Here is a 26,704-nt window from a genome sequence, read left to right on the forward strand (position 1 = left end):
AATTCTGTCCTTTGGTCTTTGTGAGACGCAGAGTTTGTGAACGGATGATCTCCGCATGTGTGGTTCCCACCTTGAAGGATGGAGAAGGAGGTGTGATGGTGCTTTGCTGGTGACACTGTCAGTGATTTATTTAGAATTCAAGGCACACTTAACCAGCATGGCTACCACAGCATTCTGCAGCGATACGCCATCCCATCTGGTTTGCGCTTAGTGGGACTATCATTTGTTTTTCAACAGGAAAATGACCCAACACACCTCCAGGCTGTGTAAGGGCTATTTGACCAAGAAGGAGAGTGATGGAGTGCTGCATCAGATGACCTGGCCTCCACAATCCCCCGACCTCAACCCAACAAGTGCTCAGCATGTGTGGGAACTCCTTCAAGACAGTTGGAAAAGCATTCCATGTGAAGCTGATTGAGAGAATGTCAAGGGTGTGCAAAGTGGTCATCAAGGCAAAGGGTGGCAACTTTGAAGAATCTCAAATATAAAATATATTTTGATTTGTTGAACACCTTTCTGGTTACTACATGATTCCATATGTGTCATTTCATAGTTTTAATGTCTTCACTATATTATTCACCAGTACTAGCCTACATTTACAGTTAATTCCCATCATTTATCATCTGCAATGTTTGTTTGGTTATGGTAATTTCTGTTAATGCATTTAATATATTATTATTAGTCAAATCAAATGTTATTTGTCACATACACGTGTTTAGCAGATGTTATTCCGGGTGTAGCGAAATACTTGTGCTTCTAGCTCCGACAGTGCAATAATATCTAACAAGTAATATCTAACAATTTCACAACATATACCCAATACACACAAATCTAGTAAGGAATGGAATTTAAGAATATATACATATATGGACAAGCAATGACAGAGCGGCATGGACTAAGATACAGTAGAATATTATAGAATAGAATACAGTATATACATATGAGATGAGTAGTGCAAGATATGTAAACATTATTAAAGTGACTAGTGTTCCATTTATTACAGTGGCCAGTGATTTCAATAGGCAGCAGCAGCCTCTAATGTGCTAGTGATGGCTATTTAACAGTCTGATGGCCTTGAGATAGAAGCTGTTTTTCATTCTCTCAGTCCCAGCTTTGATGCACCTGTATTGACCTCGCTTCTGGATGATAGCGGGGTGAACAGGCAGTGGCTCGGGTGGTTGATGTCCTTGATGGTCTTTTTGGCCTTCCTGTGACATCGGGTGCTGTAGGTGTCTTGGAGGGCGGGTAGTTTGCCCCCGGTAATGCGTTCGGCAGACCGCACCACCCTCTGGAGAGCCCTGCGGTTGCGGGTGGTGCAGTTGCCGTACCAGGCGGGGATACAGCCCGACAGGATGCTCTCATCTGTAAAAGTTTGTGAGGGTTTTAGGTGCCAAGCCAAATTTATTCAGCCACCTGAGGTTGAAGAGGCTCTGTTGTGCCTTATTCACCACACTGTCTGCGTGGGTGGACCATTTCAGTTTGTCAGTGATGTGTACGCCAAGGAACTTGAAGCTTTCCACCTTCTCCACTGGGTCCCGTCGATGTGGATAGGGGGGTGCACCCTCTGCTGTTTCCTGAAGTCCACGATCTTCTCCTTTGTTTTGTTGACGTTGAGTGAGAGGTTATTTTCCTGGCACCACACTCCCAGAGCCCTCACCTCCTCCCTGTAGGCGGTCTCGTCATTGTTGGTAATCAAGCCTACTACTGTTGTGTCGTCTGCAAACTTGATGATTGAGTTAGAGGCGTGCTTGGCCACGTAGTCATGGGTGAATAGGGAGTACAGGAGGGGGCTGAGCATGCACCCTTGTGGGGCCCCAGTGTTGAGGATCAGCGAAGTGGAGATGTTGTTTCCTACCTTCACCACCTGGGGGGGGCGGCCCGTCAGGAAGTCCAGGACCCAGTTGCACAGGGCGGGGTTCAGACGCAGGGCCTCACGCTTAATTTACTGTTCTCATTGTCAGGAGTGGACATGTGTATAGCAGAACTCACAACCTATGCTACACTGTTGAGAAACAAGTTTCTGTTTATTTCATTCCATTTACGAGTTGTCAATCTATTCATCATCTTTTGTTTGAAACGCTCCTGTCAATGTTGAGAAAGGACGCGCACCTGATTATGCATATAGAAGTAGGACTAGTCTACCTGGCCAGCGCGCAAATGTAGGCCTATGAATGTGCCCATTTGGGGATGTCTGATAGTATTTCTGATTGTCTTAACTTACCACCAATAATGAGCTGTGGAGCTTCTCAAAGTAATTTAAAGTCTGTTTCTAGAATCAATTGAGAATGACAATAGTTCCTCAAAGTACTTGAACAATATTTCAAACTCTCTCCCTTTTGTTAACCACTCTGAATGAAAGGGAAAAATGTAATGCTCTGATCCAGTGGAAGCATCATAAAATACCTGATTACTTCTTATCTTTTGCACATATAGCCTACAGCTGTGTCTGTCTCGAGCTCACTGGCGCGGGAAACTATAAATATTTTATATAATGTTTCAAGTTTGCTAGCGCAAGTTTTGGGGCAACCCGGTTGATAGTTGATACAATGTTTCAAGATCGTTGCAGACAGGCCAAGCGTAGCCAATGTGATGTATAGGATATTTATTTTTAAATCAGGATATTTTCTACCTGCAGGCTGCAAAAAAAAGTGTGTGGCTTTATGTAGGCTATTATTACATATTTGGCAATGGCAATAAAAGTTACTTTTAGATTTGTATAATTTTCATTTAGATAGAATGTAGATTAACCACAGACAATCATTTTTAGATACAAAGACTACAATAAATGAAATGAAACTGTTCCACGAAAATGTGCATATGAAAATCATAACTGCCACACAGATTGGTAGAAATGGCAAGATAAATTGGCACTCCAAATGGAAAAGTTTGCCGACCACTGGTGTAGCCTATTACCGGCGCCATAATGGCAGAGGCCAGCAGCAGCGAGAGAAGGCGGGTCGGGAACAGGTTTTTTTCTTCTGGTTAGGTTATCTTGATCTCTGGCTCCGTCGAGTCATTTGTGTGTCTTCATTATTAACCAAACAGGGTGCTTAAAGCATCAGACAAGTTCAGTACATTTTCAAACACACAGGGTGTGTCTATATTGGCCTATGGAAAAATAGACGTTTTAACATTTTGACCAATCGGTTGGTCGAAAGAAAAGACTACTCTTGGTGGACCAAGATATTTTTTAGTCAGGGGACAGCCCTAGTATGAATGCAGGAAATTAGCTTTAGATGCCCAAAACTATTCTGAGGGAGGACCCCCTGCCAGGTTGTCGTCCCTCCGTCCCCCCACTTCTAAAACCAAAGTTGCGCTCCTGATTAGGAGTGTTGTAGAGTTTGGTCGTTGTTTTTGAAGCAGCCTCCTGATGAATAATGCTGTTAATAATGCAGTTAATTAGCTACAACTTTGCAGATGATTAGCTTTTCTATCTGGGTCTGAGTAATAGATCGATCAAGGTGCTCACTGCTCAGCTGGGACACCTGACTGGAAGCACTTGCACGGGTCTTGAATAGACTGATCTACTATATCCCTCAAACTCAACTCTGGACCTAGAAGCCAGTTGAACTGCATTGTCATTGTTCCCGTCTAATCAGGGACTGATTTAGACCTGGGACACCAGGTGTGTGCAATTAATTATCAGGTAGAACAGAAAACCAGCAGGCTCCGGACCTTGTAGGGTCAGAGTTCAGTACCCCTGGCCTATATTATAAGAATAACAGTCCTGCTATAAATTCAGGGAATTTCCCTGTAAATAAATACAATATTTATCATTGGCTAACATAAGGTGAATTTAAATTGGATATTTTAGAAGGTCAGAGATGCAATAGGATGTTTTTTTTTTCTTTAAGAAACATGAGTCACTATGATACAGCAGGCAGGTCCTGCACCCATCCATCCATAAACCCGCATAGGATAATTGTGGCAAAACTGCATCTATAATGTAGTGAATGTTGATGACGATGCTCAGTGCACACGACTTTGTCATTCTTACCTTCTTGACAGATTTGAGAGTTGGCACCGCAGTGAATGCGGCAGACTGCAATTCACCAACATTCATGTTCATGTCGCTGTTCTTGCTAACGGTCATCGCAGAATATTTTTCCGCGACGTTCTCGGTCTCTTTCACATATTTCGTTGCCTGTTTCACCGCCTCCAATTTGCCGTCCACGACCGCGTCTGTCATCTTCGCATTCAAGTGATTCAGACCTCTTGGTTGAGAATTGTGATGATGTCCGACTTGGTAGGCAACTGTGTAGGCTAGTCCTCTCTCTGCTGTCACGCACTGCTCTCTTCTCGTTGTCCGGTGAGCTTACGTTGCTTTCCGAAACAGTCCGCTGAGCGCAAAATCAAGAGATGGACCTTGTACTATCCTGAATATTAGTAGCTAGCGTGTAAGCACTGAGCAGCGTGGAGTGTGTAGCCTACTTTTCTTTTCGGTCATCGGCCGGTTTACCAGTTACAGTCGGTTGTCACTCAGTCACAAGCTCAGCATCCGAAGTGGGCGGTTTGTTAGAGCAGTCACCTGAATGAGTGGGCGGGATGTGGGAGGCTCTCAGCCAATGGCCAGCCGAGAAGGTGAGAAGGGACCGCTCGTGTGTCCAATGAGAGCGGGACTCGACCCCATCTCACTTGTGGTACACTTTTGGATAGCATCATGACAATTGCTAGCCCACCATAGTCAATTTTGTTGAAGTTTAGATTTTTGTGTATTGATGATCAATGAAATGTATTATAATTTAATGAACAGATGTTACACGAAAGAGTTCACAGTCAAATAATTTGTTAACCACAAATCTCTTGTGGACAGATTCTGTGTAAATGACGAACTTTCGGGAGAATTTTACTTCTGGGTAACCAAGATTAGTTAACCACAAAAAACGGATCTATCATCCCTGAAGGACTGCGTCATAAAATGAAAAAATACCTCCTAAATTAAAACACGTTTTTTACTGTTTGATGAGATGAAGAGCAGAGATTGTCTTGATGGAGAAAGGTCCTCTTTCACTCCATCACAATCTGACATGGACTCATTTACAGCATAAGGTCCCCATAGCCACCGGAAGTAGCGGCGCTGAGGGTACTGCAGCATCCCCTGAAAAATTAGAATATATATTTTTTTTTATTAATAACTATTATATAAAAAAATATATATATATATCACAAAAGTAGTGCACTGGGCCTTTACTAGGTCTACTAGTATTAGCAGAATGATACATATGTAGCACAGGCAACAACAACAACAAATCAGCATCTCCACTTTGGAAAAATAAAAGTAGTTGTATAATTAAGAACAGTATCTTGCAGGATTCAATAGTTGGAATTGTAAGAGTTGTTGCCCTGTCCCTTTCTGTAAGAGTTGTTGCCCTGTCCCTTTCTGTAAGAGTTGTTGCCCTGTCCCTTTCTGTAAGAGTTGTTGCCCTGTCCCTTTCTCTGTGATCGTCATTCTAATGGAATCCAGAAAGAACAAAACCCTGTCCTCAAACATTTACATCAATAGGTGCAAAGTTATGGGCGACGACACAAAACATCCACATCAAATTAAATATTTGTCTTGATCAAATAACATGGAAAACAACCACTTTTTGTGCAGTATTAATCTACCATCCTTACAAACCACTTAATGTAAATGTACGTTATTGTATTGTACATAGGCTGGTCATCTAGGTTTGAACCTGTAGACCTTCCATCACCATGAAGAAAAACAATGCACAATACAGTATTTGAGTACATTGAGTCATCAAGTGGTTTGTGATGATGTGGCTCAGTTGGTAGAGCATGGCGCTTGCAACACTAGGGTTGTGGGTTCGTATTCCCATGGGGGACCACTACGAAAAAGTATGAAAATGTATGCACTCACTACTGTAAGTTACTCTGGCAAAGAGCGTCTACTAAAATGGAAAAGGAATGAATAGTCGGCAGCACCCCAAACTATTTCCCACGGCTGTGAAGGTCCCTGATTCAGACGGAGGCAGAACCCACAGATACAGACACCTTCACAGGTAATATCTTAAGAGGACAAAGTTCACAACAATTGCAAAGGTGTGGAAAGACTCTCTCAGTAGTTGTGTGTTACTGACAGGGTCAGAGAATAATGAGTGTCTCTTAGTCCAGCTGCACTCTGATCTTCTGGAGTTTCTGTCTCACGGTGGGCCTAGTGGTACATCATTGTATAACAAAAAAAACAATACACCAGGATCCACCCCCAAAAGTCACTGGTTCCCTTCCTCTGGACAGACTCTGTGGCAGTGTGTATTCTCCCCAACCTTCACTTCCCAGCTGCGTCCCTGAATTAGAGCCCCCAGTCCACACTCAAGGTAATCAAAACATCTCCGTGTTGTCAGGAAGCTGCTGTCTCTCAACAGTGGTCTGACACGTTGGAGTCCAGCGTCACAGGAGCTCAACAGAGAGAACAGAGGCATATTATATCAATAATATATATATAAATATTGATAGAATTTTTTTTGGGCTGCCATTTACACATACAGAATGTAATGTTAAACAACTGTGTGTGTACAATAGGCTCCAATGTATTGTACGAAAGGTGCTAAACAATTTAAGTCTATTATTAAAAATGTGTCTATGTAAATGGTGTTTTGTACCAATACTCACTATAATTAACTATTCTCGTCGTCTTCTCCCAGACTCTGAACTGCAGGTTGCCCAGGTGTTTGGCCACGTCTATCAGAAGCTCCAGAGACCCTCTCTGGATCTGGCAGTGCGTACTGGGCTCTGGAAGAACATTCAGGAGTCAGTGCTGCTGTGGGGTTGGGTTCAGAACCACAGAGAGGAGAGAGACAGGAGGCAGATCACTTACCTTTCCATGGTGGACTTAAAATTCTGCAGAGACACAAGTTAGAAAATTAAATCCATGTTATCAATGGGAGTACCAATCAACATAGCAGTCCTCTCTTGTCTGCTTGCTAAGTTTAGAGCAATGCTTACCTGCAGGAATGAGATGTCCTCAGCTCTCAACTCCTCCTCGAGGGCTCTGATAGTGTCTGAAAGTGATGACATCAGTCTGCTCATCTCCTCAATCTTGTTCTTCATCATCTGACTTTTCCTCTCCTCTTCCTCGCTCTGTGCAGCTATCCTGGCCTCCTCTTCCTCTCGTAGAAACTGGTGAAGCTTCTCAAACTCCCTTAATCTGCCTCTCTGTGTGCTTGGCCTGTGTCTGGAGAGAACAGAGAACAATGTCTCAGATAATAATGTCAATATTGTAGCTAATTTGGGGGGGGGGGTAGCCCCAAACAGGACTCGAAACCAGGTCCAGCAACTGTCAAACCAACACCCCAGTCATTACACTAAAAGATGCAAACCCCTTGCAACAACCATTATTACACAGGGTGAAATGTGTATAGCACCATAGTATCTCAGCATCACTCCGATCTCTTACCTTATTGTACTCTGTTGTTTGATCACAGGTCAGTTTAACTTAATTGAAGGCCTTCAGCTTCTTCTGTAGAGGATTCAGTCGTTTTAACTTCCTCCTGGAATGAAACAAAAACATTACTGCCAAGAGAAAAGGGGACCAAAGAAGATTTTAAAGATGGTTCTTGTCTACCTCCTACACGTTGTAGGTTATGTAGGTGTGCGTCACTTTATGTGTGTGTGTATCAATGTAGTAGGTGTGTGTTTCTGTGGGAGTTTGTTGGCCTGTAGAGTTGGCACACTGGGTTTCTATGATGACAGGACAGAACTGTTCTACACACGAATGCCACAATCACTTTAGATGAGAAATGAAACATGTCAAAGCATATTTCTACAGGAGCTTCATCTAGTGGGATGCAGTCATGCGTTTTATGTTCCTTTGAAGTCTAACACACCAAACAGATAGGCTGTTTATCCTCCAGACAGCAGAGCTTGAGTTTCTCACTGTGCATACTGCAGAGCACCTCAGACCCAGCTGAATCTCTCTGAATCCCCTCCTGTACCTCAGACCCAGCTGAATCTCTCTGAATCCCCTCCTGTACCTCAGACCCAGCTGAATCTCTCTGAATCCCCTCCTGTACCTCAGACCCAGATTAAGCTCTCCGAATCCCCTCCTGTACCTCAAACCCAGCTGAATCTCTCTGAAATTCCTCCTGTACCTCAGACCCAGATTAAGCTCTCTGACTTATATCCTTCAAAGGCCTAACCACAGGTTCTTTAACACCAGGTTACAGGAAGGTCCATTGACAATATTTTCAGATACACTGGAAATTCCTGAGATTTCTTCTGTTTCCAGAAATTCTGCAGACTTTACAAATGCTGTGGGTACATGGTAGGACAACTGGATCCTTGAAGATGGCACAGCACACAGGACAGGAAAAATAGTCTTCAGAGAGAGCAGGTTCAGAAGATGCTCTTTTCTCGCCACCTTCCCTCTTCTGTAATCCGATTCTGAGATGAAGATTACTTATTTTGAGAAGCCGTAGCAGTGGAGTCAGTAGAACTTGGATAGAGGGTTTGATGTTCTTCAATTGTAGTTTAGAATGAATCTTTAGAAGGATTTTAGTCCCCTGTAGCTCAGCTGTTAGAGCGTGGCGCTTGCAACGCCAGGGGTTGTGGGTTCGATTCCCATGGGGGGGGCAGTATGAAAATGTATGCACTCACTAAAACTGTAAGTCGCTCTGGATAAGAGCGTCTGCTAAATGACTAAAATGTAAAAATGTTTTGTTCTGTAGGCTGAATGCTGAATAGCTGAATGTTACAGTGCTGTTCTGATCTGAACATGACCACTTCCTGCTAACAGGTGTGTCAGGGGTGGAGCTACCTGGAAGGTATGAGACAGTGTACGTGTACAAGGATACAGTAGTTCTCTGCGGTTGTTTTATGTTTTATCTACTGTTAAAAAGTGCTAAGATACTGTGTGACCATTGGCCACCAGCCGGGCGAGACAGAGGAGACCACCGGTCACAAACGGTATGTTGGCGTCATTGGTGGCCACCAGTCACAAACAGTATGTTGGCGTCACTGGTGGCCACCGGTCACAAACGGTATGTCGGCGTCATTGGTGGCCACCGGTCAAGGTTCACAAGTATAGCTCTCGGTGACTGTTTTATTTTAAAAGTGTTAAGATACTATGCAAAGATAAATTGGTAAATTCATCCTCACTCTAGAACCTAAACAGGAGAATATCAACACACGCCCTAGACGAAATATGAAATGAATGAAAACATACAGAACTAGAAAAATTTAATGAACAGATGAGCTCAGTCAAACAATGTTGTCAACCACAAAAAAAAATAAAAAATTGTATTGGAGGACTGCTTCAGAAGAATATAAAACGTACTCTTCACATAAAAAAGACGCCCTAAAGTAGAACAGACAAAGTACATGGGTCACTCAGACGTCGCGGCAACATAAATGTGTCGTCTATTTCGCTACATTGAAAAAGGTTGTGTATAAAATACATTCCCTGTACAGACAACAACTGAGTACTGGATATTGAAAACACTTCTGAAAAGCAGAACTGGGGGTCAATTCCATTTCAATTCAAGAAGAAAACTGAAATTCCAATTTTCCTCTATACTTCTCTATGAGAAAAAATTGAAATTGGACCCTGCTGAGAAGTGCTTACAAAAACGTTCTAACTAATATCCATTTTCATATTGGAGACAATATTTGACAATCCTTATGGACCAAGGCTGGCCTTCTATGGTGTTGCATGTTTCAACAAAAGATACATACAGGGGAAAAAAATAAGTGTACCATAATTTTTGACTCTTTTACAGCTGAATTTGTAAACTATTGTTGCATTTGTGAAACACACCAAAGAATGGGCTGCTTTATGACCGAACAAAATGTATTCTGCAACTAACGACCATCAGTTAATGACTTCTTCAGCAAACATGAAGTCATTGACCAGGGTATTATGAAGGTAAAACAGCTCATAGTTGTCTTGGTTTCCAGGACAGAGCACTACAGTCCCAGTAAAACTCCACTTTCACGTCTTACTTGCTGTATGTCCGAAGACCAGGGAGTTGGGAGGTCAAGGGTTAAAGTTCATTCATAGTGACCCATCATGTAGGACCCCAGTCATAGGGATATCATATAGTTGAGTATAGGGGGCAAGAGGTGGTGGGAGAATACAGGTTTATGCTTTCTTTATGGGGGCAAAATGGCTGCCATGGCATCATCCGGATAGGAGCTACATATCTGTGGTAGGCGAGGTCTTGGATGAGTTTCCTCCTTTCATTGTAAAGCACTTTGAGTGTCTGGAGAAGTGCTATATCAATCCAATCAATTATTATTATTATTATTATTAGTAGATGAGAGGTGTAGCTGGGTGCTGGCTAGCTGGGTAGGGGGGGTCTCAGATGGCCTCTCTAATGGCTGACGGAGGGGTGTCATGGACCGAGCCTTGTGTGGGTGTGGGTTTAGGTACTAAGAGACTCGGACCATCTGGGCTACGCCGTCTTCTCCTGCCTGGGTGGCCAGCTCTGCCTGTTGCTGAGGGAGAGAAGGAGAGAGAGAGGGGAAGGATGAAGGTACCAGTTAACACATGCAACCTAAACATGTATCGTGTACATTCTATAACATCATGTACAGTGCATTCGGAAAGTGTTCAGACCCCTTGACTTTTTCCACATTTTGTTACGTTACAGCCTTATTCTAAAATGGATTAAATAAAACAATTTCCTCATCAATCTACACACGATACCCCATAATGACAAAGCGAAAACAGGTTTTTAGATTGTTTTGCACATTTATTAAAAAATAAAAACAATACCTTATTTACATAAGTATTCAGACCCTTTGCTATGAGACTCGAAATTGAGCTCAGGTGCATCCTGTTTCCATTCATCATCCTTTCTACAACTTGGAGTCCACCTGTGGTAAATTCAATTGTATTGCACATGATTTGGAAAGGCACACATCTGTCTATATAAGATCCCACAGTTGACAGTGCATGTCAGAGCAAAAACCAAGCCATGAGGTCGAAGGAATTGTCCGTAGACTCTTCCGCCAATCGGCGGAGAAGGGCCTTGGTCAGGGAGGTGACCAGGAACCCGATGGTCACTCTGACAGAGCTCCAGAGTTCCTCTGTGGAGATGGGAGAACCTTCCAGAAGGACAACCATCTCTGCAGCACAACACCAATCAACCCTTTATGGTAGAGTGGCCAGAAGAAAGCCACTCCTCAGTAAAAGGCACATGACAGCCTGCTTGGAGTTTGCCAAAAGGCACCTAAAGGACTCTCAGACCATGAGAAACAAGATTCTCTGGTCTGATGAAACCAAGATTGAATTCTTTGGACTTAATGCCAAGCGCCACGTCTGGAGGAAACCTGGCACCATCCCTACGGTGAAGCATGGTGGTGGCAGCATCATGCTGTGGGGGTGTTTTTCAGCGGCAGGGACTGGGAGACTAGTCAGGATCGAGGGAAAGATGAACGGCGCAAAGTACAGAGAGATCCTTGATGAAAACCTGCTCCAGAGCGCTCAGGACCTCAGACTGGGGCGAAGGTTCACCTTTCAACAGGACAACGACCCTAAGCACACAGCCAAGACAACGCAGGAGTGACTTCGGGATAGGTCTCTGAATGTCCTTGAGTGGCCCAGCCAGAGCCCGGACTTGAGCCCGACCAAACATCTCTAGAGAGACCTGAAAATAGCGTTGCAGCAACGCTCCCCATCCAACCTGACAGAGCTTGAGAGGATCTGCAGAGAAGAATGGGAGAAACTCCCCAAATACAGGTGTGCCAAGCTTGTAGTGTCATACACAAGAAGACTCGAGGCTGTAATCGCTGCCAAAGGTGCTTCAACAAAGTACTGCGTAAAGGGTCTGAATATTTATGTAAATGTGATATTTCCATTTATTATTTTTCCAATAGGACCTCAACTCATCCCCTCCCTCTCTCCCCCTCACCCCCTCTCCTACCTGGGCCAGGGCCAGAGCCATCTCCTCCCTCTCCTTGGGAGAGAAGAAGCGTCCTCCGTCTCCCCTCTTGCGCTGCATGGCGTGACGGTGACGGGACTCGTGCAGGTATTTCTGCAAAACAGAGAAAGACAGATGTTAGTCACTAACAACACTAAGATATGTTCTCAGTCGAGCATCAGAAGAACATAATACATTTCCATACTCCATAGTGAGAGGCCTTCAGAAAGCTGACTCATCCTTCTTTCTTTCTCTCAGCCTCTAGCCTGTCATCATACTCTAACTTGACGCTCGTCGGATGTGGCTTGCAAACTATCACAGATTACAAAGAGAAACCCAGCCGCGAGCTGCCCAGTGACCCGAGCCTACCAGACAAGCTAAATTCCTTCTCCGCTCGCTTTGAGGCAAGCAACACTGAACTGTGCATGAGAGCACTAGTTGTCCTGGACGACTGTGTGATCTCGCTCTCCATAGCCAACATGAGTTAGACCTTTAAAACAGGTTAACATTCACAAGGCAAAACTAAATAGAAATTTGTTCACAAAAATAAAAAATACATTCTCAATGCTGCGGGGTCAGACAAATTACCAAGGCGCATACTCGGAGCATGGTCTGACATGTTCAACCTCTCCCTGACACAGTCTGTAATACCTACATGTTTCAAGCAGACCACCATAGTCCCTGTGCCCAAGAACACCAAGGTAACCTGTCTAAATGACTATCGCCCCATAGCACTCACATCTGTAGCCATGAAATGCTTTGAAAGGCTGGTCAGGGCTCAAAATCAACACCATCATCCCGGACCCAATCCAATTCGCATACCGCCCCAACAGATCCATAGACGCAATCTCAATTGCGCTCCACACTGCCCTCTCCCAGCTGAACAAGAGGAACACCTAAGTGAGAACGCTATTCATTGACTATAGCTCCGCGTTCAGCACCATAGTGCCCTCCGAGCTCATCACTAAGCTCAGGACCCTGGGACTGAACACCTACCTCTGCATAAGTATAATACAGGAAGGCACAATTTATAGTACAATATTTACATGCGTATTGGGGAAGGGGCAGTATAATAAGGGTCTGGTAGCAGCAGTTGTGAGGTTTGCTAAGGTGCAGAGAATCAGAGCAGGTGGTCAGTCCAGTTGTGTTCAGCAGTCTGATGGCTTGAAGATAGAAACAGTCTCTGAGGCTGTTCGTATCAGACCTCATGCTCCGATGACAAGGGAGAGAACAGCTCGTGGTTGGGGACACTCTCGGTGGTGCTGTGATAGTATTTGGAGAGGACCTGGGGCGACATGCCGGATTTCTTCATTCAGCCGCCTTAGGAAGTAGCGATACTGTTGCACCCTCGTCAAGAGTTGGTGGTGTTGTTAGTCCATGACAAGCCCTCAGTAATGTGGACGCAGAGGAACTTAACTCGTCACTCTCTCTACTACAGACCCATTGAGGTGGATTGCGTTGTTCCCTCCTCTACTTCCTGAAGTCAACAATCAACTCCTTTGTTTTGATGACATTGAGGGACAGGTTGTTGTCATGACCCCATAATGCCAGTTTACTTACCTCCTCCCTATAGGCTGCCAGTTCACTTACCTCCTCTCTATAGGCTGACTCGTCATTGTTGGTTATCAGGCCTACAACCGTGGTGTCGTCAGCAAACTTGATGATGGAGTTGGTGTCGTGCAAAGCCACGCAGACGTGGGTGAACAGTGAGTACAGCAAAGGGCTGAGGACACACCCCTGGGGGGGGGCCCTGTTTTAAGAGCCAGTGTGGAGGAGGTTTTGTTGCCAATCCTCACAGCCTGTGGTCTGCCCATCAGGAAATCCAGGATCCAGTTGCAGAGGGTGGTGTCCAGACCCAGGGCTCTGAGCTTGGTGTCGAGCTTGGAGGGAACAATAGTGTTGAATGCTGAACTGTAGTCGATGAACAGCATTCTCACACAGATGTTCCTCTTGTCCAGATGTGTTACGGCCGTGTGAATAGCGATGGCATCTTCCGTGGATCTGTTGAAGCGGTAGGCTAAATTGGAGTGGGTCCAGTGTGCCTGGCATGCTGGCCTTGATGTGAGCCATGACCAGCCTCTCAAATCACTTCATGATGACCGAGGTGAGCACGGGCGGGGCGATAGTCATTTGGGCATGTCACCTTGTTTTTCTTGGGCACTGGGACGATGGTGGTCTCCTTAAAGCGGATGGGGACTACACCCTGGGACAAGGACAGGGTTGAAGAAGTCAGAGAAGACGCCCGCCAGCTTGTCAGCACATACTCTGAGGACACGGCAGGGATGCCATCTGGGCCGGCGGCTTTGTGAGTATTCACTCGAGAGTTTTCCCTCACGTCAGGGCGGCGGACAACGTAACAGGCAAGATTTAGATTTACCGGAAATGTTTGAAATGTACTGGACATCCATATGCATTGGGTGCGTAACACATTAGGGTATCCACCCTCGGTGCTCAAAATCACATTTAGATTATTGTAATTCATTTTAACAGAATAGAAATTAGCCTGTAAAGTTGTAATAAAATAAAAAGTGTAACGATGTTCTTATACCAACATGACAGGTTTTATTAAAAAGCAAAACATTGTCCGTTGTGTCTTCATTACATTTTACATTTAAGTCATTTAGTCATCCCTGCTATGAATCATTAATTAATATCTTCTTCTTTTTTTTTAAGTAAAAATGTTTAGCCTAGAAGAACAAGTCGCCTACAGAGTAATACAAAACTTCGAAATATTATATTTGTATAATATAATTTGCGCACAACCTGTCCTATAGGCTATTTGTATGAAATTGTTTATTAATAAATAACATAACAGCTTTTTTCAAATATAATCTAGGCCTCTAATTTAATTTAGCCTATTTTAATTAGGCCTAATAAATAATACAACATGGCTGTCTACGAACACCATGGCCAGCCGATCATGGCTAGAAGGGATTCAGCACCACAACAGTGGAAAGAGGACACTCTAGGCAGCCACAAAATGAAGAAATTATAAAACTGATGTTTTATTGCATTTATTAAAGCACTTGTTTCCAAAACTCAAATTATATTTCAATCTTTTTACAGTTCTACTGGATGATGTTACTAAACGTTATGTTTATTGTAATTTGACCTATCGTGGGGTCATGACTCGTATCATGTGTGATATACATGGCTTATTGATAACAACTCTGTTTCCTACTACAGTTGGCTGCCTAGTGATTGCAATATTGTAACTCTCCGATGTGAATAGTTGGAAAGTGCTACTGAATAAGCTCAACTGAAATGCACCAATTGCACATCAATACTCTACATTAGGGGTTCCCAAACATTTTCACCCTTCCAGCATTGGGGAATATTTTAGTTTTAAAGCTTATTTCCTGCAATTCTACACATTTTGTTATGTGGTGCAAAGAACATTTTGCAGTTTTAAACCAAATTTTCTTGCAATTCTACACATTTTGTCATGTGGTGCAAAGAACATTTTGCAGTTTTAAACCAAATTTTCTTGCAATTCTACACATTTTGTCATGTGGTGCAAAGAACATTTTGCCATTTTAAACCAAATTTTCTTGCAATTCTACACATTTTGTCATGTGGTGCAAAGAACATTTTGCAGTTTTAAATCAAATTTTCTTGCAATTCTACACATTTTGTCATGTGGTGCAAAGAACATTTTGCAGTTTTAAACCAAATTTTCTTGCAATTCTACACATTTTGTCATGTGGTGCAAAGAACATTTTGCAGTTTTAAACCAAATTTTCTTGCAATTCTACACATTTTGTCATGTGGTGCAAAGAACATTTTGCAGTTTTAAACCAAATGTTCTTGCAATTCTATACATTTTGCCATATCTAATGTGTATTCATGTGATATTTGAGTGACTAAATAATTACAACAATATCTATAAAAAAATAGAAAACATATTTAATTTTTTTTATTGCTGACATGGGCTAGTTGATCTGGGCATTTCTGATAAGTTATAAATAGCTCTCTAAGGTCTGCAATGACTGACAGGACAAGAGGCACTGATGATACAATACCCAATTTAGAAATTGCACCTTGTGCATTATACTATTACAAATATATAGGAACCAATGCTCTACATGACACACGAGCGGCATATGTTGATCTTGCCTAGGGCGGCAGCAGAACTGCAAGGACCGGGTCTGACGAACACAATCATTTGCCTTTAATTTACTTGCGTTTGCGGCAGACCTTGGCCTGCTCAAAGTGAGCCGCAGCTGTTGAGAAGTCAAAAACTGTCCAACTCCTTGGAGCAGCTTGATGCACATCAGCCTCATTACTTTGTCCTCAAGAAAGCGCGATCTTAAGGCCGTCTTTACTCTGTTTTGGAGAAAGAATCTCCTCGGCAGGCACACTGGAATAATCAACACTATCTTTACCAATTTTGCCCAGTCGGGGTACACTTAGCTGAAGTCCCTTATGATTTACCCAGTCGGGGTACACTTAGCTGAAGTCCCTTATGAGGACCTCGCGTCTTTTGCGTGAGTAAATATAGAAACACACACGACACTAATTTGAGGTCCTCATAATTGAGGATTTATTATCCTATGAAGTAGATTTGCCTTTGAAGTTGGAGCACATCGACTGGTATTTCCATCAATTAATAAAAAGCATTATTTCGCTATGGAATTTATATATCGGCTTCTCATTTCAAATCGGCCAAAAGCCGGCATTTACCAGTTGACGGAAACCCTGCCTCACGTCAGCCTCGGAGAGCGAAAGCACCTGGTCGTCGGAGCGGTGAGAGTCTTCCTGGATGGCTCGGTATTGTCTACCTCGAAGCTCATCTGGTAGAGAGGCTTCGGTGGGCACCGTACAGCTGTGAAAGTCTGTAGTCCACATGTGAAGCAAGTCTGAGTTGTCGAACATCCATTCAAGTTTGAGTCTGTATTGTCTTTTGGAGGATCTGAGGGCCCAGGTAATTTGGCATTGCGCGCCACCGAGTTGGCGGGGTTCGTTCTGCTGACACTGAATGCTGCAGTACGGGCTCTCAGCATTGTACGGATATCTCCGTTCATCCAGGGTTTTTGGTTGGGGCATGTCCGGTTTGTTATTGTGGGTACAATGTCATCAACACATTTCCTAATGAAGCCTGTGACTGACGATGTATATTCCTCAATGTTGATGGATGAGTACTGGGTGGATGAATCTTTGAAATACAGTGGGGAAAAAAAGTATTTAGTCAGCCACCAATTGTGCAAGTTCTCCCACTTAAAAAGATGAGAGGCCTGTAATTTTCATCATAGGTACACGTCAACTATGACAGACAAAATGAGGGGGAAAAAATCCAGAAAATCACATTGTAGGATCTTTTATGAATTTATTTGCAAATTATGGTGGAAAATAAGTATTTGGTCAATAACAAAAGTTTCTCAATACTTTGTTATATACCCTTTGTTGGCAATGACACAGGTCAAACGTTTTCTGTAAGTCTTCACAAGGTTTTCACACACTGTTGCTGGTATTTTGGCCCATTCCTCCATGCAGATCTCCTCTAGAGCAGTGATGTTTTGGGGCTGTCGCTGGGCAACACGGACTTTCAACTCCCTCCAAAGATTTTCTATGGGGTTGAGATCTGGAGACTGGCTAGGCCACTCCAGGACCTTGAAATGCTTCTTACGAAGCCACTCCTTCGTTGCCCGGGCGGTGTGTTTGGGATCATTGTCATGCTGAAAGACCCAGCCACGTTTCATCTTCAATGCCCTTGCTGATGGAAGGAGGTTTTCACTCAAAATCTCACGATACATGGCCCCATTCATTCTTTCCTTTACACGGATCAGTCGTCCTGGTCCCTTTGCAGAAAAACAGCCCCAAAGCATGATGTTTCCACCCCCATGCTTCACAGTAGGTATGGTGTTCTTTGGATGCAACTCAGCATTCTTTGTCCTCCAAACACGACGAGTTGAGTTTTTACCAAAAAGTTCTATTTTGGTTTCATCTGACCATATGACATTCTCCCAATCCTCTTCTGGATCATCCAAATGCACTCTAGCAAACTTCAGATGGGCCTGGACATGTACTGGCTTAAGCAGGGGGACACGTCTGGCACTGCAGGATTTGAGTCCCTGGCGGCATAGTGTGTTACTGATGGTAGGCTTTGTTACTTTGGTCCCAGCTCTCTGCAGGTCATTCACTAGGTCCCCCCGTGTGGTTCTGGGATTTTTGCTCACCGTTCTTGTGATCATTTTGACCCCACGGGGTGAGATCTTGCGTGGAGCCCCAGATCGAGGGAGATTATCAGTGGTCTTGTATGTCTTCCATTTCCTAATAATTGCTCCCACAGTTGATTTCTTCAAACCAAGCTGCTTACCTACTGCAGATTCAGTCTCAACAGCCTGGTGCAGGTCTACAATTTTGTTTCTGGTGTCCTTTGACAGCTCTTTGGTCTTGGCCATAGTGGAGTTTGGAGTGTGACTGTTTGAGGTTGTGGACAGGTGTCTTTTATACTGATAACAAGTTCAAACAGGTGCCATTAATATAGGTAACGAGTGGAGGACAGAGGAGTCTCTTAAAGAATAAGTTACAGGTCTGTGAGAGCCAGAAATCTTGCTTGTTTGTAGGTGACCAAATACTTATTTTCCACCATAATTTGCAAATAAATTCATTAAAAATCCTACAATGTGATTTTCTGGATTTTCTTTTCTCAATTTGTCTGTCATAGTTGACGTGTACCTATGATGAAAATTACAGGCCTCTCTCATCTTTTTAAGTGGGAGAACTTGCACAATTGGTGGCTGACTAAATACTTTTTTTCCCCCACTGTATGTTCAATCAGTATTCTCAAAACAATCCTGCAGCATTGAGTCTGCCTCCTCTGTCCAGCGCCTCACTATTCTCTGTGTTGGTGGCTCCCTCGAGTTGGAACAGAGAGACGTGATCTGATTGGCCGAAGTGAGGGAGGGGGATGGATTTGTACGCGTTGCGGATGTTTGTGTATACATGGTCAAGCACGGCGGATCCTCTTGTGGGGAAAGATACATGTTGGGAAGGATACATGTTGGTGATATTTTGTCAAAAGTTTTATACGGGCTTGGTTAAAGTCACCCGTGACAAAGACTGCTTCTGGGTGAGAGGATTCTGTTAATGTTCTTGTACAGTTTGCTGAGTGCCGCCTTGGTGTTTGCTTGTGGCGGTATGTACCCAGCTGTGATAATAACACATGTGAATTCCCTCGGCATATAGTGGGGGTCGGCATTTTAGCATCAGAAACTCCAGGACGGGTGAACAGGAGCTCGCAATGTTTTCTACTTCGGTACACTAGGAATTGTTTGAGGAAACATTCCCCTTCCGACCGACTCTTACCAGAAGCCACCGTTCGAGCCATTTGGAATATGGAGAAGACGTCTGGTTGAATAGCAGAGTCGAGTGTGTTGTCCGTAAGCCAAGTCTCAGTAAAAACAAAGACATTCCCTGATGTCCCTTTGCGTTTGAAGCCTTGCTCTGAGTTCCAACGATTGGACATTAGCCATCAGATTACTTCCTCCTCGTCGGCGTTGCCTTAGGTAATCTCGGCCAGGAGCAACAGGTAAGCTCGCTGTAAGGGGAACAAATGAGCGAATGTAGTATTCAAGATCTGGGAGGCTGAGAGATAAGTGTGTAGCTTCCGATTCATGATCCAGAAGTAATGAATGATCATGGTCCACACACACACACGCCTCTTCTCCCTCAGGAGGCTGAAAAGATTTGTCATGGGCGCTTAGATCCTCAAAAAAGTTCTATAGTTGCACTATTGAAAGCATCTTGACTGGCTGCATCACCGCTTGGTATGGCAACTGCTTGGCATCTGACCGCAAGGCGCTACAGAGGGTAGTGCGTACGGCCCAGTACATCACTGGGGCCAAGGTCCCTGCCATCCAGGACTTCTATACCAGACGGTGTCAGAGGAAGGCCCTAAAAAATTGTAAAAGACTGCACGCACGGCAAGCCATAAGACTGCTAAATAGTTAGTTAAATAGTTAACCAATAGCTACCCGGACTATCTGCATTGATCATTTTTGCAATAACTATTGACTCATCACATAGGCTGCTGCTACTGTTTATTATCTATTCTGTTGCCTAGTCACTTTATCCCTACCTATACAGTGCCTTCGGAAAGTATTCAGACCCCTTGACTTTTTCCACATTTTGTTACGTTACAGCCTTATTCTAAAATGGATTAAATAGATTTTTTCCCTCAATCTACACAGAGTACCTCAAAAACAGTTTAGACGTTTTAGCAAATGTATTAAAAATAAACAGAAATACCTTATTTACATAAGTATTCAGACCCTTTGCTATGAGACTCGAAATTGAGCTCAGGTGCATCCTGTTTCCATTGATCATCCGTTCTGCAACTTGGAGTCCACCTGTGGTAAATTCAATTGTATTGGACATGATTTGGAAAGGCACACACCTGTCTATATAAGATCCCACAGTTGACAGTGCATGTCAGAGCAAAAACCAAGCCATGAGGTCAAAGGAATTGTCCGAAGAGCTCAGAGACAGGATTGTGTCGAAGCACAGATCTGGGGAAGGGTACAAAAAACATTTCGGCCTCATTGAAAGTCCCCGAGAACACAGTGGCCTCCATCATTCTTAAATGGACGAAGGTTTGGAACCACCAAGACTCTTCCTAGAACAGGTCGCCCGGCCAAACTGAGCAATCTCGGGAGAAGGACCTTGGTCAGGGAGGTGATCAAGAACCTGATGGTCACCCTGACAGAGCTCCAGAGTTCCTCTGTGGAGATGGGAGAACCTTCCAGAAGGACAACCATCTCTGCAGCACTCCACCAATCAGGCCTTTATGGTAGAGTGGGCAGACGGATGCCACTCCTCAGTAAAAGGCACATGACAGCCTGCTTGGAGTTTGCCAAAAGGCACCTAAAGACTCTCAGACCACGAGAAACAAGATTCTCTGGTCTGATGAAACCAAGATTGAACTCTTTGGCCTGAATGCCAAGTGTCACGTCTGAAGGAAACCTGGCACCATCCCTACGGTGAAGCATGGTGGTGGCAGCATCATGCTGTGGGGATGTTTTTCAGCGGCAGGGACTGGGAGACTAGTCAGGATCGAGGGAAAGATTAACGGAGCAAAGTACAGAGAGATCCTTGATGAAAACCTGATCCAGAGCGCTCAGTACTTCAGACTGGGGCGAAGGTTCACCTTCCAACAGGACAACGACCCTAAGCACACAGCCAAGACAAAGCAGGAGTGGCTTCTGGACAAGTTTCTGAATGTCCTTGAGTGGCCCAGCCAGAGCCCAGACATGAACCCAATCGAACATCTCTGGAGAGACCTGAAAACAGCTGTGCAGCAACGCTCCCCATCTAACCTGACAGAGTTTGAGAGGATCTGCAGAGAAGAACAGGAGAAACTCCCCAAATACAGGTGTGCCAAGCTTGTAGCGTCATACCCAAGAAGACTATATGCTGTAATCGCTGCCAAAGGTGCTTCAACAAAAGGTCTGAATACTTATATAAATGTTATATTTCCATTTTTTATTTGTAATACATTTGCAAAAAAAACACCTGTTTTTGTTTTGTCATTATTGTGTGTAGATTGATGAGGGGGAAAAAACAATTTAAATAAATTTTAGAATAAGGCTGTAATGTAACAAAATGTGGAAAAAGTCAAGGGGTCTGAATACTTTCCGAAGCACTGTATGTACATATCTACCTCAACTCGGTACTAGTACCCTGTGTATGTAGCCAAGTTATCGTTACTCATTGTGTATTTATTCCTTGTGTTACTATTTTCTATTTAATTTCTCGCTCGTCATCGTTGGGAAGAGCCTGTAAGCATTTCACTGTTAGTCTACACCGGTTGTTTACGAAGCATCTGACAAATAACATTTGATTTGAAGTCCTGCCCTAAACCAGGCTACTCACCCTCCTCTCCTTGGGAATCTTTCCCTCTGCCTCCAGCTTGGCGCGGGCCTGTCTTCTCTTCAGGATGCGATGGTACTGTTTAGCGTTGACGTACAGCGGTTCCTCCTCTAACATCTCAGCCCCGGGTAGAGGGATACGCTGCATAGCAGGCACCGCACCCCCACTAGGCATCATCTAGCAGGGAGAGAGAGGGAGAGACATACTAGTTAGAGCATCGTGCAGAGAGGAGAGAGATGAGGAGGGGGGTGGGGGGGGGGGGGGAGACACCGCATAGAATATCTGACTAACAAACACACACATCGCATGTGCCTGACAGAGACAATTATTTCCAATAAAACACCCCATACCATAGAGATAAAGTATAGTGTAATATCTCATTCTATGCCCAACACCTTACTGAGTCTAGGTAAGAATTGTGTGTGGGAGGATTCAGTTTGGATCTATTAATAAACACACTACAGGCTCTGTAATGACCAGGTAATAACACACTACAGGCTCTGTAATAACCAGGTAATAACACACTACAGGCTCTGTAATGACCAGGTAATAACACACTACAGGCTCTGTAATAACCAGGTAATAACACACTACAGGCTCTGTAATGACCAGGTAATAACACACTACAGGCTCTGTAATGACCAGGTAATAACACACTACAGGCTCTGTAATAACCAGGTAATAACACACTACAGGCTCTGTAATAACACACTACAGGCTCTGTAATAACCAGGTAATAACACACTACAGGCTCTGTAATGACCAGGTAATAACACACTACAGGCTCTGTAATGACCAGGTAATAACACACTACATGCTCTGTAATGACCAGGTAATAACACACTACAGGCTCTGTAATAACCAGGTAATAACACACTACAGGCTCTGTAATAACCAGGTAATAACACACTACAGGCTCTGTAATGACCAGGTAATAACACACTACAGGCTCTGTAATAACCAGGTAATAACACACTACAGGCTCTGTAATGACCAGGTAATAACACACTACATGCTCTGTAATGACCAGGTAATAACACACTACAGGCTCTGTAATAACCCTACAGGCTCTGTAATGACCAGGTAATAACACACTACAGGCTCTGTAATAACCAGGTAATAACACACTACAGGCTCTGTAATGACCAGGTAATAACACACTACAGGCTCTGTAATGACCAGGTAATAACACACTACAGGCTCTGTAATGACCAGGAAATAACACACTACAGGCTCTGTAATGACCAGGAAATAACACACTACAGGCTCTGTAATGACCAGGAAATAACACACTACAGGCTCTGTAATAACCAGGTAATAACACACTACAGGCTCTGTAATGACCAGGTAATAACACACTACAGGCTCTGTAATAACCAGGTAATAACACACTACAGGCTCTGTAATGACCAGGTAATAACACACTACAGGCTCTGTAATAACCAGGTAATAACACACTACAGGCTCTGTAATGACCAGGTAACAGGATGTCTGGGTATTTCTGCTGGGGGCCTTACCATGACCATGCCACCGGTGTTCATCATGTTGCCTGAGACTGGCAGGGTGACGGTCACAGTGCCCTGCTGTCCACTGTTGGTGGTGGTGGTGTTGCCCCCCCCTGCCTGTACCATCTGGGCTCCCGCCAGGCTGCCTGCTGGGATGGTGATCATTCCTGGGGAGAAAAAGCCTCCTTATCACCACCACCTTCACCATTACTATAGTAAATCAGATTGACGTTCCACTCACGGCACCAGAAGGTACAGTATGTGACGGCATATAACTAACAGCTTTTGAGAATGTACAGGATGTATATTACTGGAAGTGTGTATGTGTGTTCCACGCGTTCGTATCTGTGTCAAATAAAAATCAAAGTTTATTGGTCGCGTACACAGATTTGCAGATGTTATCACAAGGGGCAGCGAAATGCTTCTGTAATGTGTCTCTGTGTGTGTGTGTGTGTGTAAATAAAGTCTGTGTGTGTGTGTGTGTGTGTGTGTGTGTGTGTGTGTGTGTGTGTGTGTGTGTGTGTGTGTGTGTGTGTGTGTGTGTGTGTGTGTGTGTGTGTGTGTGTGTGTGTGTGTGTGTGTGTACTGTAAACACACCCTGTTGCAGGATAGTGCCGTCTGCGTTGATCGGCTGGTAGACGATGGTCTGTCCGTCGGCTGTCTGCCCCACCTGCTGGCCCTGCTGTAGCTGGATCTGCTGACCCTGTAGGAACACACAGGACCGGGTCATATATGGCTACAAGTAAAGTACGTTGCATGAGCCTTGGCTAGGGAACGTCTCACAGGAGTAAGAGCCAGTCTCCTGTTTCTGTAGCGTGAGACAACTTGATGTACAAGAATAGGGCCTTACCCCCCAATCTATCTCCTTAATGCTATAAACTGACATGTAATTCCTATTAGACTGAACCAACAACGGGATTTTGCCATTGGAAAGGTATAAACCGTGGACAGTTTGTTAGGTACACCACCCCGTTCACGAAAATGGTTCACTCCTACAGACAGTGAGTCACGTGGCCGTGGCTTGCTATATCAAAGCAGGCAGACAGGCATCGAGGCATTCAGTTACTGTTCGATTGAACGTTAGAATGGGCAAAACGAGTGAACTAAGCGACTGAGCGTGGTGTGATCATCGGTGCCAGGCGAGCCAGTCCCAGTACCTCAGAAACAGCCGGCCTCCTGGGCTTTTCACGCACGACAGTGTCTAGGGTTTACCGAGAATGGTGCGACAAACAAAAAACATCCAGTCTGCGGCAGTCCTGTGGGTGAAAACGGCTCGTTGATGAGAAAGGTCGAAGGAGAATGGCAAGAATCGTGCAAGCTAACAGGCGGGCCACAAACAGGCAAATAACGGCGCAGTGTGTGGTGTGCAGAACGGCATCTCGGCACGCACAACTCGTCGATTCTTGTCTTGGATGGGCTACTGCGGCAGACAACACCGGTTTCCACTCCTATCAGAAGAAGAAGCGGCTCTTGTGGGAACACGATCACCAACACCGGCTGGGAATTGCCAGGGACCTCAAGATACGATACTGTCACCATACTTAGGTGCCGATACGATATGTATTGCGATTCTCATTATTCTAGAAAGCTATTGCGATTCGAGACTGTTCCAAACATATTGCTCACCATACAGTGCCTTCAGAAAGTATTCACACTCCTTGACTTTTTCCACATTTTGTTGTGTTACAGCCTGAATTTAAATAATACATATAATAATAATAATATATATTAAAATACCCCATAATGTCCAAGTTTTTATACATTTTTACAACTTTAGAAAAAATGAAAAGCAGAAATGTCTTGAGTCAATAAGTATTCAACCCCTTTGTTATGGCAAGCCTAAATTTGCTTAACGAGTCACATAATAACTTGCATGGACTAACTCTGTGTGCACTAATAGTGTGTAAAATGATTATTGAATGACTACCTCAACTCTGTCTGTACCCCACACATACAATTATCTGTAAGGTCCCTCAGTCGAGCAGTGAATTTCAAACACAGATTCAACCACTAAGACCAGGGAGGTTTTCCAATGCCTCGCAAAAGAAGGGCACCTATTGGTAGATGGGTAAAAAATAAAAAAAGCAGACATTGAATATCCCTTTGAGCACGGTGAAGTTATTAATAACACTTTGGATGGTGTATCAATACACCCAGTCACTACAAAGATACAGGTGTCCTTTCTAACTCAGTTGCCGGAGAGGAAAGAAACCACTCAGGGATTTCAACATGAGTACAGAGTTGAATGGCTGTGATAAGAGAACACTGAGGCTGAATCAACAACATTGTAGTTACTACAGAATACTAACCTAAATGACAGAGTGAAAAGAAGGAAGTCTATACAGAATAAAAAATATTCCAACACATGCATCCTGTCTGGAATAAGGAACTAAAGTAAACTGCAAAAAATGTGGCAAATAAATTAACTTTATGTCCTGAATACAAATCGTTATGTTTGGGTCAAATCCAACACAACACATCACTGAGTACCACTCTTCATATTTTCAAGCATGGTGGTGGCTGCATTATGTTATGGGTACGCTTATCATTGGCAAGAACTAGGGAGTTTATGATAAAAAGAAACGGAATACAGCTAAGCACAGGCAAAATCCTAGAGGAAAACCTGGTTCAGTCTGCTTTCCACCAGACACTGGAAGAACAATTCACCTTTCAGCAGGACAATAACCTAAAACACAAGGCCAAATCTACACTGGAGTTGCTTACCAAGACGACATTGAATGTTCCCGAGTGGCCTAGTTACAGTTTTTACTTAAATTGGCTTGAAAATCTATGGCAAGACAACCAACTTGACAGAGCTTGAAGAGTTTTAAAAAGAATAAGGTGCAAATATTGTACAATCCAGGTGGGCAAAGCTTTTAGACTTACCCAGAAAGACTCACCGCTGTAATCGCTGCCAAAGGTGATTCTAACATGTATTGACTCAGGGGGTTGAATACTTATCTAATCAAGATATATTTGTTTTATTTTTCATAAATCTTTTACAATGTTCAAATTTTTCTCCCACTTTGACATTACAGATTATTTTGTGTAGATCATTGACACAAAAAATGACAATTAAATCCATTTTAATCCCACTTTGTAACACAACAAAATGTGGAAAAAGTCAAGGGGTGTGTATACTTTCTGAAGGCACTGTATAGGGGTACGGTGACTGGGCATCAGGATATATGATAAACAGAATAGCAGCAGTGTATATGATGATTGTATGTGAGTGTGTGTGCATGTTATGTGACTGTGTGTGTCTGTGTGTGTTGGACTGTCAGTGTGCGTGAGTGTGTATAGAGTCCTGTGAGTGTGTATAAAGACAGTGCAAAAATAAAAAATAAAATACAAGTGTCAACTCAGATAGTCCGTGTAGCCATTTTGTTAGTTATTTAGCAGTCTTATGGCTTGGGATAGAAGCTGTTCAGAAGCATGTTGGTGTCAGACTTGATGGACCGGTAC

The 26,704-nt window shown here is 43.7% G+C and overlaps 1 protein-coding gene and 2 pseudogenes across 4 annotated transcripts in view; all 3 read right to left on the reverse strand.

The window, feature by feature from the left end:
- The window catches only part of LOC311148187 (S-adenosylhomocysteine hydrolase-like protein 1), a 36,997-nt pseudogene extending 32,808 nt beyond the window's left edge, over positions 1–4,189 (reverse strand). The window contains exon 1 of the transcript in view: positions 3,998–4,189. The product of the transcript in view is annotated as an S-adenosylhomocysteine hydrolase-like protein 1 (transcript). The remainder of the gene's footprint in view (positions 1–3,997) is intronic.
- A 2,172-nt stretch (positions 4,190–6,361) lies between these two features.
- LOC311148188 (E3 ubiquitin-protein ligase TRIM35-like) lies at positions 6,362–8,718 on the reverse strand (annotated as a pseudogene). Its single transcript has 7 exons — positions 8,697–8,718; positions 8,244–8,320; positions 7,770–8,009; positions 6,949–7,177; positions 6,821–6,843; positions 6,616–6,728; positions 6,362–6,402 (listed from the first exon to the last, which is right to left on the reverse strand). The product of its transcript is annotated as an E3 ubiquitin-protein ligase TRIM35-like (transcript).
- Positions 8,719–9,164: 446 nt separating this feature from the next.
- LOC311148341 (nuclear transcription factor Y subunit alpha-like) overlaps positions 9,165–26,704 on the reverse strand; it is a 37,768-nt gene continuing 20,228 nt past the window's right edge. The window contains exons 5-9 of one of the 2 annotated variants that reach the window (XM_084185276.1): positions 23,837–23,942; positions 23,252–23,424; positions 21,738–21,911; positions 11,868–11,978; positions 9,165–10,437 (exon numbers count right to left, since the gene is read on the reverse strand). In XM_084185276.1, coding sequence (XP_084041402.1) covers positions 10,372–10,437; positions 11,868–11,978; positions 21,738–21,911; positions 23,252–23,424; positions 23,837–23,942 — 630 coding nt within the window. In that variant the 3' untranslated portion in view covers positions 9,165–10,371. The remainder of the gene's footprint in view (positions 10,438–11,867; positions 11,979–21,737; positions 21,912–23,251; positions 23,425–23,836; positions 23,943–26,704) is intronic. The other variant, XM_084185277.1, reaches the window with a different exon arrangement.

This window comes from Coregonus lavaretus (genome assembly GCF_964263955.1).
Source record: "Coregonus lavaretus genome assembly, chromosome: 20".
Classification (NCBI taxonomy): Eukaryota; Metazoa; Chordata; class Actinopteri; order Salmoniformes; family Salmonidae; genus Coregonus; species Coregonus lavaretus.